This window comes from Petaurus breviceps, unplaced genomic scaffold (genome assembly GCF_028583685.1).
Source record: "Petaurus breviceps papuanus isolate PSGF00001 unplaced genomic scaffold, PetGlider_PUasm1.0 99, whole genome shotgun sequence".
Classification (NCBI taxonomy): Eukaryota; Metazoa; Chordata; class Mammalia; order Diprotodontia; family Petauridae; genus Petaurus; species Petaurus breviceps.
Window position 1 is genome coordinate 15,227,956 of NW_027187465.1, and position 11,841 is coordinate 15,239,796.

At 43.8% G+C, this 11,841-nt stretch overlaps 1 protein-coding gene across 1 annotated transcript in view; it reads left to right on the forward strand.

Annotated features, from left to right (window-relative positions):
* The window catches only part of NOS1 (nitric oxide synthase 1), a 143,133-nt gene extending 131,309 nt beyond the window's left edge, over positions 1-11,824 (forward strand). The window contains exons 26-29 of the mRNA XM_069081409.1: positions 562-710; positions 3,436-3,630; positions 4,114-4,232; positions 7,054-11,824. Of these exons, the coding sequence (XP_068937510.1) occupies positions 562-710; positions 3,436-3,630; positions 4,114-4,232; positions 7,054-7,069 (479 nt within the window). The 3' untranslated portion in view covers positions 7,070-11,824. The remainder of the gene's footprint in view (positions 1-561; positions 711-3,435; positions 3,631-4,113; positions 4,233-7,053) is intronic.
* The last annotated feature ends 17 nt before the right edge of the window (positions 11,825-11,841 follow it).

Here is an 11,841-nt window from a genome sequence, read left to right on the forward strand (position 1 = left end):
AAAGAAAGAAAGAAAGAAAGAAAGAAAGAAAGAAAGAAAGAAAGAAAAAGAAAGAAAGAAAGAAAGAAAGAAAGAAAGAAAGAGAGAGAGGGAGGGAGGGAGGGAGGGAGGGAAGGAAGGAAGGAAGGAAGGAAGAAAAGAAGTATTTCTTTTAGACAAATTAGATGTCACAAAGTCCCGAGAGAGAGAGAGAGAGAGAGAGAGAGAGAGAGAGAGACTAACTGATCTATGATTTCATTGGTATAGAGAACTCCCAGGTGAGGAAACTTCCTTTACCAAAGTAGGTTCAGCACTTTCTCTGCAACTTAGATGTTTAGAGTACTAAGAAGTTAAGAAATACTCGTGGTCTCAGAGCCAATATATGTCTGAGGCAGGACTTGAACCCAGGCCTTCTAACTTAGAGATCAGCTATACCACACTGCTTCTCAAATAAACAAATATTAGCTATTATCATAACAATGCATATAATTACTAGTACTTCAATACCTACTATTTCTCCATGGGCTTCCCAGCTAATCAGCTGCTAGCGTTGTCGATGACCTGAGTTTCCCTGACTCATAGGCATGTCTCCATGTCCCATGGTCCTGGTCTTTGGATGTCGGCAGTCCAAGATTGACCACATCTACAAGGAGGAAACCCTGCAGGCCAAGAACAAAGGTGTCTTCAGAGAGCTGTACACGGCCTACTCCCGTGAGCCAGACAAACCAAAGGTAATTAATCCACAGCATGCTGTTCTCACGCTCTGATCTGATGGGTACATGCTGAGGACCGCCATTCTGTCTCAGAGTTCTCTCCTACCTTCTGGTTCCAAGGACACATAAGTACTCCAGTGGACTCTGGGAGCCATCGTCTTCAAGATCGTGAGGTTTTGTCACATGAAACAAGGCCTAGATTTGTTCTCTTTGCTCCCAGAGGCAGGGGAACTAGGAACAGCAGGTTGTTGTTGTTTGTCCAGAGGACCGTGACATCAAGAAGGTGACGCCATTCACGACATGCAAGTGAATTGGATTCAAGTGAGGGAGAGCTGTACAAAGTCACCAGCTTCACTTTCTCCTATAGAGCCATCTGGGTCCAGTGGCAAGATACAGATCAGGATGACTGGAGATGGCCCTGGATGCAGTTGGATAACTTGGTGAAAGGTGTAGGGAGGAAGATTCAACAAGCATTTATTAGGAACCTGCTGGGTGCCAGGCACTCGGTCTGTCCTCAGTACTGGTGACAGAGACTAAAATGAAACAGTCCCTTCCCTTAAAGAGTTTAAATTATATGGGGGGTAGAGATAATACATAAACAAATAGATGCAGAACATATATACATAGTCATTGGAGGGTAGGGATCACCCTAAAGCTGGGGAGATCAGGAATGTTCTTTAGTATATGTGGAGGAGACAACATAATAAACTTTCTCAACAGTTATCCTTTTAAGAAGAATGAATTTACTGGATCTGTTCTAGCAGCTAAAAAAGAAAGAGGACATTTGTATGGGGCTGGCTTTTGGCAAAATTGTGGTGTAGGATCATGGGTCTAGAGGTGTAAGGGTCCTTAGAGTCCATCAAACCCAATCTCTTCATTTTACAGAGGATGAAACTAAAGTCCAGGGATGGGAAGTGACTTGCTATAGAGCCAATGCAATATTCATATTCAATGGCAACTATGAATATGCCGGCATAATTCTGAATAGCAAAATATAACAAACTCTCCATACAGAAGACAGAAGCAAAACATTTATTCATACACCAGAAAGCCAAATCTCAGCACCAGAAAGTCAAATCCATCATAGCAACAAGGAAGTCAATACATCATAACACAGCAGGAAATCACACCATCCTTTAGACTTCTCACAAACAAACACTCACAAGCCTAGCTGTCTCCTTGCCTGCATCTTTTCTCCTCCCTTCATCTAACTGCTCTGAGTCCCAGCTTCCTCTGGGTTCTGCTCCACCTGTTCAGCAAAGTCCTCCCACCACAGGCTTCATGTGATCACATCTGGCCAATTAAAGGGCAGGGAAGATCTTCAAATTCCCATACCATTACACTTGCCTAGGACCGCAAAGCTAGTAAGTGTCTAAGGCAGGATTTTAATTCAGACATTCCTGATTCCAAGTCCAAGGTTTTGCCTATTTTGCAGTCTTTTTTCTTTTTAAATGTCGCTGAGTCCTGGGGGCTCTGGGTGCTATGGATAGAGTACTCAGTCTGAAATCAAGAAGACTCATCATGAGTTCAAATCTGGCCTCAGACACTTACCATCTGTGTGACCCTAGGCAAGTCACTTAATCCTGTTTGGATTAAGTTTCCTCAATCTTTAAAATGAGCTTGAGAAGAAAATGGCGAGCCACTCCAATATCTTTTCCAAGAAAATCCCAAATGGGGTTATGAAGAGTTAGACATGACAGAAGATAACTGAACAACAACATTTTTGAAAGGAACTAGGGATACCTGGAAGCTAAGATGAGGAAGGAAAGCATCCCAGGCAAAGAGGACAGTCTATTTTCCCACCTCTGGCCCTACTCAAAAGTAGAATGAACCTTGGTAAGTACTGGGTTTTTCTTCACGAGAGGTCTTTTGGGGAAAACTAGGTCACTGCTTGCTAGGGAGTCTTGTTCATGTATGGGCTGGCAAGATGGCCTCCAAGTTCCCTTCCAATTCTAGGAGTCTAAGATTCTTGGAAGCACAGGAAAAAGGAGTCTCTTGGGGAAGGCTTCCTCAGCTTTAACAGGGATAGGGTGTAAGTCCTTTGAAGCTTTCTGTCTCACAGGTACCCCTATAAAAAAGAGAAGGAATGGACAACTCTACCAGGAGAAGGAACTCTTTGAAAATGAGGGAATAAAAACTTGGCCTGAGAAAGGAGTTGAGAAAATGAATTTGAAGATCAAATTAGATAATGTAAACAAGAGTTTTGCAAACCTTAAAATACTATAAAAATGTTAGATGTTATCAGTTATTGTTAGATATTATCTTTATTAATAATAATAGTAATATCCATCTACCTCCACTCTTTGCAAAGCTAGGGTATAGTGTATAAAATGTCACATATGCTGTCAGATATAGATTGGTAGATCAGTTTTACCAAATTTCTCTTTTCCCCTCTTTCTTTTTAATTTTCATTATAGGAGATGGGTTGTTGGTTTTGAAAACAAGTTGTCCAATTTTTTTTTGTTTTGCTTTGTTTATAAAATTTTTTATTTATTTTTTGTTTTTTATGGAGGGTAGAGGGCAGGGCAATTGGGGTTAAGTGACTTGCCCAAGGTCACACAGCTAGTAAGTGTTAAGTGTCTGTGGCCAGATTTGAACTTAAGTCTTCCTGACTCCAGGGCTGGTGTTCTATTCACTGTGTCACCTAGCCACCCCAGTTCATTTGTTTTTAAAGAAGGCAATAGGGTGTTCAAGGTTTAGGACTGGCCAGGCCATTGTTATTGACACTCTCTCATCCCCACAGAAATACGTACAGGATGCCTTACAGGAACAGCTGGCAGAGACTGTGTACAGAGCCCTGAAGGAGAAAGGGGGCCACATCTATGTTTGTGGGGATGTCACGATGGCAGCCGATGTCCTGAAAGCCATCCAACGCATCATGATCCAGCAAGGGAGGCTCTCAGCAGAGGAGGCCGGGGTGTTCATTAGCAAACTGAGGGTGAGTGGTAACTGGATGCTCTGGAGCCTTCCACAGCTCGAGCATTTCCTAGGCCAAGTAGACTAGTAAGAGCTGGGGGAGTCATTTCAGAAATGGTGTTTGGGAGGGACTTAATAAAGGCTACCAAGTTCAGCCCCATTCATTTTCCAGATGGAGAATCTGAAGCCCAGAGAGTTATGGGACATGTCCAAGGTCAGGTCATAAATAGCAGAGCTAAGATTCAAACTCAGGTCTTCTAAATCCAAAGCCAGTCCTCTTTTCACTACACAAAGCTGTCTCTTTCCTAATCCAACTGTCTTATTTAACATGGGAAAAAGTAACAGCCTAGCAAGGGAAGTGACTTGCCCAAGGTCTCATGGGAAATTAGCAAGAAATGTTTATCACTAACTCACCAAGTTCTTGATATTTCCTACCAGCAATTGGGCTCTTGTGTGATACTGGAGACCTTCTCCCTGTATTCAAAGCTAATGTTTCTATCCTTAGGATGACAACCGCTACCATGAAGATATATTTGGAGTCACCCTGCGCACGTATGAAGTGACCAACCGCCTTAGATCTGAGTCCATTGCCTTCATTGAAGAGAGCAAGAAGGACACTGATGAGTAAGCCAACTCTGTTTCTATGGAAATCTCAGGGACCAAAGGCAAGCACAACTTGGGCTAGAACTGAACTAGGGTGGAACAACTGGGACTTTCACCAAGGGCACCAACATTTAGAGGGTTCTAGAAACAAATTTATTTAATCAGCTGGTACAAATAACTTATCATAACACCTATTTAACAATAATAATTGGTTAAAATGGATGCTTCAAGATGACCTGCTACCTCTCCCCAGCAGTTACATCACAGGGGAGCTCCTTCTCAACATCATGGACTTAGCAACCTCCCCATCACCATCAGCCTCCTCACGTCCTAGCTTCTCCATTCATGGGACTTTGTGTCAGGGTATCTCCCTACCACCCTGAACTAAATTTTTCTTTTAAAACATTGATTTGAAGATACCTTTTGTGGTGCTTATCCAGGGAAATGGAATTTCTAATGATAGTTCTGATTTAGGCACAGAATGTTCACTCTACCTACTGAGACTCTCCCAGTTCCATTGGGCACATCTCTTAAGATGACTTCTCTTTGGAGCATGGCTCTCCAACTTAGCTGAATAGCAGGGCTTCCCAACCTGTAGATAGCTTTAACACTTCCCACTGTTTTTGCTTTCAATCCACCAGCTTCCCCAACCAGAATATGATGTTCCTATACCCTATTTGTGCCCGACCTGTGGTAGAACCTTGTGAGCTCATATTGGTCTGACCAACCACATTCAGTCACCCAACATAGTGATGTCATTTCAGTCTTCTCCAAGTACAAAGGAAAACAAACAATTTTCTTTGGGGGTGGGGGAGAAATATGAGACCTGTGGTTATATTGGTGTAAGAAGCTTCTAGAAAGGAAACTCCCTTACTCATGCAAATTGTAGCCTACTCTACAACTTAAGAGTCTTATAATGCCCGAGGCAGGGGCAGCTAGGTGGTGCAGTGGATGGAGCACCAACTGTGGAGTCAGAAGGACCTAAGTTCACATCCAGCCCCCAACACTAGCTACATGACCCTGAGCAAGTTGCTTAACCCCATTGCCTCATAAAAAAAAATTAATAATGCCTGAGGCACTAAGGATAATAATGCTTGAGGCACTAAGAGGTTAAGTGACTTGCCCAGGGTCAAAGAACCAGTATATATCAGAGTCAGGACTTGAACCAGATCTTTATCTATTACACTGAACTGTCTCTCATGCAATCTTCTCATGAATACAAATAACGATTCCTTGTATTCTGACAATGTCATCCCCATGCCCTGCTCTGGACATCTAGAGATCATAGAATCATATGTTCAGAGTTGAAAGAAACTTCTGAGGTCACCTTGTCCAAGTCCTTCAGTCTATAAATGAGTAAATTAAGACCTTTGAGGAATGAAGTGACTTGCCCAAGGTTACACGGGAAGTAAAGTGCAGGGCAGGCTTTGAACCCCTAACTTCTCTTCACTAGAGACAGCAACATGATGCAGTAGATAGAGCATGGGACTTGGAGTCAGGAAGACCTAAGTTTAAATCCCACCTGAGACACAGGCTGTGTGATCCTAAGTCAGATCATCTCTCTGGGCCTCAGTCTCCTCATCTGTAAAATAAAGGGTTTGGACTCAGTGACCTCTATGGTCTCTTCCAACTCTAAATTGTCCTCATAGGAAATGCCTTAGAGCATGACAAAATGAGGGTAAGATATCACTTCCCTAATGGTTAAAAGTAAGTTTGATTTTATTGTCATCCTGACCTTATCATGTCTTACCATAATTTCAGGTCCACAATATGCTATTCCATACATCACACACTTCTTCCATCTTGTGGTGACCACATGGCCTCTACTTCCCAAGACTTTTAGATTAAATTGTCTTGGGACTGAAATAGAACTCTTCTTTTAAACAACCACTAAACTCTTTCTCAGATGCATGTGTGGTGAAGCAGTGGTGACCCTGAGTTCTCCAAGACCCTGCCAACAAAGTATAATCTTGGGCAGGTCCTAGCTGGCAAGGCTTCCATACCTGATCAGCACCCATTTAGGCTTGTCTAGGACTGGCTGAGCTAGGTTGAGCTATGTGCCTCAGCACGCTGTCTGCAATGAAACCTCCAAAAAAGTCATGGATTTTCAATGCACTGAAACCTCTTTTTTTAATGCTTAACCTAGAAGTCACCTTGTTTCTAAAACACGAGGTCTCCACATTTTTCCACCAAGATAAGAAATCAGCTGAGGGAGATCTAGAAGGATTGTGAACCAAATCTTTGGAAGGAATTCCTCATCACTGAGAGCACAGGGCTGTTGCTGTATTGGAATAAGATAATAATGTGCCCATCACAAACCGAACACCTTGGGGTTTGTTTTTTCTCCTAGTGAGTTAGTTTCATTTAGAGTCGGCCTTATATGACACATCGCATTTTGTAACTTTTTTCTCCCTTCCACCATACTTCCTTGGCCAAAGCTTTAATAACACAATGCTTTTCTTGATTCTTTACTGTTGCTAGTTCCCTTCACCCACCCGAAATTACTTTGTATCCATATTGACTTCTCTGTGGCTGTTGTTTTGCCCAACATAAGGTAAGCTCCCTGAGAACAGTTGTTTCATTCTTTCTCTTTGTACTCCCAGACTCTTGGCACATAGTAGGTACTTTGAAAATGTGGAAAGAAGGGAGGAAGGAAGGAAGGAAGGAAGGAAGGAAGGAAGGAAGGAAGGAAGGAAGGAAGGAAGGAAGGAAGGAAGGAAGGAAAATAGATAGATAGATAGATATTGGGAACTTGGGAGATTGTGGGAATGTTTTCTACAGCTGTCTCTGGCCTACTGTTTTTGCTAACCCCTCTCTCTCCCCCTCCCTTCTTCCCTAACAGGGTGTTCAGCTCCTAACCAGGTCCCTTCTGCCCTATTCGGATGGATGCCAGGCTGGGCTGCCTGCCCCAGGCCTTCTCCAGGCAGAAGGCACTAGGTTTTGGAAAGATGGACGCTGCCGACTCTTTCCTACAGGACTCCCATGAAATGCGCGCTCCCTCTTGTCCTATTATTGCGTCGTGGTTTTTTTGTTCGTTTTTCTTCTTTTCGGACTTCGAGTCCCGTGGGGCTTCCCTTGGCCCCCATTTGTTTTTCTTTGAACGTTTCTGCTGCAATGCAATGGCTTCTTCTCTGCAGTGGCTCTTACAAAATGATGTTTCTTCTCACCCTCTTTCTCTCTCTCTCCTTCTATTCCAAAGGCGTACCGCAGCTGCATGAAATCACCAGATCACTCCTGTTTGGCATTTTCATGTTAGTTTTCTGGGGTTTCTTTGGAAAGGCAGCAGGGACTGGGGAGGAGAGACTAGCTGTGGGTCTCTTCCTATGGACAGTCCCCAGCACCTAAAGTCACATACCATCCTTTTTTAAAAGTTATTGTCACTTTTCAGTGTGCGTGTGCACGCACATATGTGAGTATGTGTATGTGTGAGGGGCATGGGTCCTCATCTGTTCTTCTCTTGCCTGTGCAAGCCCGTTGCCTGCAGACCTTTGGTGCAGAGAAACTGTTTTCCCTTGGCACATGTTGACTCTTTCTGTGTTCCCGCTCAACAAGGTTGGCACCATTTTGTATAAACCACTTGGGAGCCCCTGGATTGTACAGCATTGGCATTCAAGTGGTCAGGGTGACTGTGATAACTGGAGATGATTTGTCCCCCACTTGGGACTGAAATCAGTAAGTGTATAAGCCACTGAGGAACAAATCCATCTCATGAATTCCATATACCATCCTCTTGTTCCTGCTTCTCTGTCCTGACACGCCATCCACTACACTGCTCCTGGTCCTGTTGCTGCCACTGTTTGGCATTCATTTCCCTGGGCCTCAGTTTCTTTCTCTGTGAAATGGATGGGAATTTGTAAGGAGTAAGCTCCTCCCTCCCACCCACCCCACACCCCCAAAAAAGAATGAAAGCAGAATACATTTCCTCAGCATTAGACTCCTTCAAGCAGATGTGGATGGCCAAACGGTGGTCAATAAGCATTTATAAGCACCTACTATTTTCCAGGGATTAAGTATGTACTGGTATAAAGAAAGCGAAACCAACCCTGCCCTAACTTGGTACAAATAAGATGTATACAGAGTAAATGGAAAATCACTCATCGGTGATATAGAGTCAAGTTAAACATCTATTAACCTCCTCTGATGTGTCTGGCACTGGGCTAAGTGCTAGGGTTACAGTAAAAGGCAAAACACCAACCAACCAACCCACAATCCCTGCTCCCAAGTACCTCACAGTCTAGCAGGAATACGTTCCAAAGGCATGGGCTGGCTAAGGCAACTTCAAAATCTCTTACAACTCAAGAGTGTATAAAGGGGAGAAAACAAAGGTCTCCAAGCTGCCTTCTGACTCTAAAAGTCTATGATCCTCTTGAAGCTGACCAAAAGCAGCAGTCTGGAAATCACAAGCCCTACATTGACCTTGCTATGTGATGTTGGGGAAGTCACCTTACCTCCATATGCCTCAGATATTCTCAGCTATTTTTCTTTTGAGAGAAAGAATATTTTGCTTCTTCAATGTGGAGAGAATACATAAAGGTTGTTTCTTGAGCGCTACATTATGTCAATATTTAACACTGTTAGTTGGTTTCTGGCTCCAGTGGTGCCTTGCCCTCTTCCCCGAGATATGTAACCTGAAAGGGTAGTTACAAGAGGGGCAGAATAAAGAGAGAACGTGTACCCATGTACCCTTGACAGTAAGAGAGAGCAGTGCACTGTGGTAGTCCAAAAAGTACAGGAGATGCTGAGTTACACTGAGTTACACTAAGAGAGGATCAGTGTAGAGAATAAAGGTTTTAGTCCTGCGGTCTGTTCTCTGCTGCCCTGGTCAGACCATATTTAGAGGAGCATGTCCAGAGGAGAATGACCAGAACAGTGAAGGGTCACCAGATCAGGCCTTCCAAGTTCTGTGTGAGACTTGGGGGTGTTTAGAATCTAGAAGAAAAGACTTAGGACAGTGTGCATAACCGGTGAGTGGAAGAGGATTCCTCCTGGAACTAGGGTAACAGCAAAGAGATAGATCACAATGAGACGTATCCAAAGATGCAATGCCTTGGAGAGAGCGGGTGCCCCCTCACTGAAGATCTCCAAGCCAAGGCCAGAGGAGTCCTTGGTATGGTCATTGTTAAGGGGATTCAGGGACAGGCTGGACCAGATGGCCACTGATGTACCTTCCAGCTCACAGACTCTGTGATCTTGTGCAAGGGAAGAGATCCAAGGATGGACATGTCTCCTTCAACAATTTGGTCCTGCAGAACAGGGGTTCTTCAGCTTTCTTGTTAGACTTCTGAGTCTGTTGAAACCTATGGACCCTGTCTCAGAATCATATTCTTAAATGCATAAAGTAATAGTCATAGGGTTCCATGCAGGAAACCAAGTATATTGAACTACAGTTCCCAAAATATTTTTAAAAGCCAAGTTCAAGGCCTCTAGGTTAAGAACCCATGACTTAAAAAAAAAACAAATAATGTATTTGCTTTTGACAGAATTCCCTTCTCTTGATCCAGATTTGAAAGGCCCTTTCTCAGAACTTTTGCTCCCCTACCTAGTAGAAAGTAAATGCTCTCCCATTCACAGTAGTATGACCTCCCAGGCCCCTTGGTATAATTGTTCCCCCCCAAGGAATAACTAGTAAAATGTCTGCCTGCTTGTAAGTGCTAATCAGGTCAGGTGGCATCTGAAAAAACCAAGCCCCAGAGGGCCTGCTCCAACCCTCCAGGATAAGAGAAGCTTCAGTTTCCTATCCCTGCCCTAGTCCTTGATTATCTTCATTATTTTGGACAAGTAACATTTCTTATACAGAGCACCCTCTGACTGAGCAGAGAGAAAACACCCAGGCCCCCTTGGCCAGGGTTAACATAGCTGTGAGACCAAATAATCTCCCAGAACCAACTTCATGGAAACTAGGAGTGCAAAGGGACCTTGCAATGAGCAAGCCCACCCAGGATGGATGCTCATCCTTCTTCCCTAAGACCTCTCAGGAAGTAGGGAAGATGGCATCACACATGGTTCATGCCACTATGGCCCATCACAATCTCAAAGCAGTGGAGAGAGGTCTGGACTTAGGACTGAGAAGACCCTGCATTCTAATGCTGCCTCAAACACATCCGAGCTGCATCACCTTGGTAAGTCCCTAAACCTCATTCAGATTCCATTTCTCTCCATCTAAAATGAGGACAATAACAGTACATGCCACATAGGGTTGTTCTATGAGAAAATCTCTCAGAAATGCTTTCTTTGCCACTATAACAAGTATGTAAAAACTAGCGATGATTATTCACTCTCTTCTTTTTCTTTATGCCAGTTTTCTCTACTTCAGTCAAGAGACTGGCTCAGTATCTTCCTTATAAAACCCCTTCTATGAATTGAAGATGGTCAGAGTTATCCCTTCACCTTCTTCAATTAAAATAACTCTGGCTCTTCTCTTGGCTCCTCCCAGGGTCTGTTTTTAGACCTTCTGCTCCTTTTGAGTCACATCTCCTAAGACATCACTAGTTCCCCAGGGTTTTAAGCTGCTGCTGCTGCCTCTGCTCTCCCTCTTCCCTTCCCCTCTGACATAGACTGTCCTCTTGGATTTCCACCCCCAGCTAAGCTTCATGTTTTCATGAATGCCCCTGTCTGATAAATGTCATAAGTAAGGAGGATTGTGACTGCCATCACTCTTTCTAAACTGGGACTCAGAGAAAGAGAGAGTCCAATGAAGAAACCTCAATGTGTCTTTAGAAATGGGTGTCCTCCTAAATTCAACCCGGGCCCCCAACACAAGCTACTTTCCAGCCACCTGAGACTAGCTACGAGGTGGCAGATTAATCAGGTGGGATTCTAGATTTCCAAGTACTCCTTGACCTTGAAAAATCCTAAAACAGCTTTACCCTCAAACCAGAATTTGGTTCTTCTGTGTGTCATAAGATTGTGGTTTTACAACTGGAAAGGGTCTTAGAAGTGATCCAACCCAAGCCCTACATGCCTCAGAGAAGCAAAGCATCTGGCCCCGAACAGAATGAGAATATGGTCCACTGAAAAGCTGCCCCTTATATCTAAAGTTAGCAGTGATGTTGGAGGCCAGGTTCATTTTACTGATGAGGAAACTGAGGCAGGAGGCATTTAAGTGACTTACCCAAGCTCACACAGGTGGTGTCAGAGGCGTGATATGAACCCACATCATCTGATTGCAATTCCAGGGCTCCTTCCACTGTCCCATGATGCCCTGGGCAGATAACCGTGGAAAGAAAGGGACAAATCCTTTTTACCTTGTTCATCCCACAATGGTGGCCCAAGCATGGACGGGTTAAGATCTGCACTGTTGGAGGGTGTCTTCATGGAGATGAAAGCACCAGAGTATCACTGTAAGTGAGTAAATGCTGTCCCCTTGTGGCAGTTCTCTGGCAATTCCTCAGGGTTGTCCAAAATTTGTAATCCCATCCAAAAATTCACTTTGCATTTTTAAAACCCGGTTCCCTGGCATCTGAGAGTGGTCCCACTTGGGAGGGGAGGGGAGCGGAATTTCTTCCTCTCTAACTTATTAATAAATAGCATTTATTAACCCTAAATATCTTATTGATATTGAGAGTGAGGTAGAGGACCAGATCCTTCATCCTAACTTCGTCTCCCCGAAGAGAAGAGACAGCACTGATGA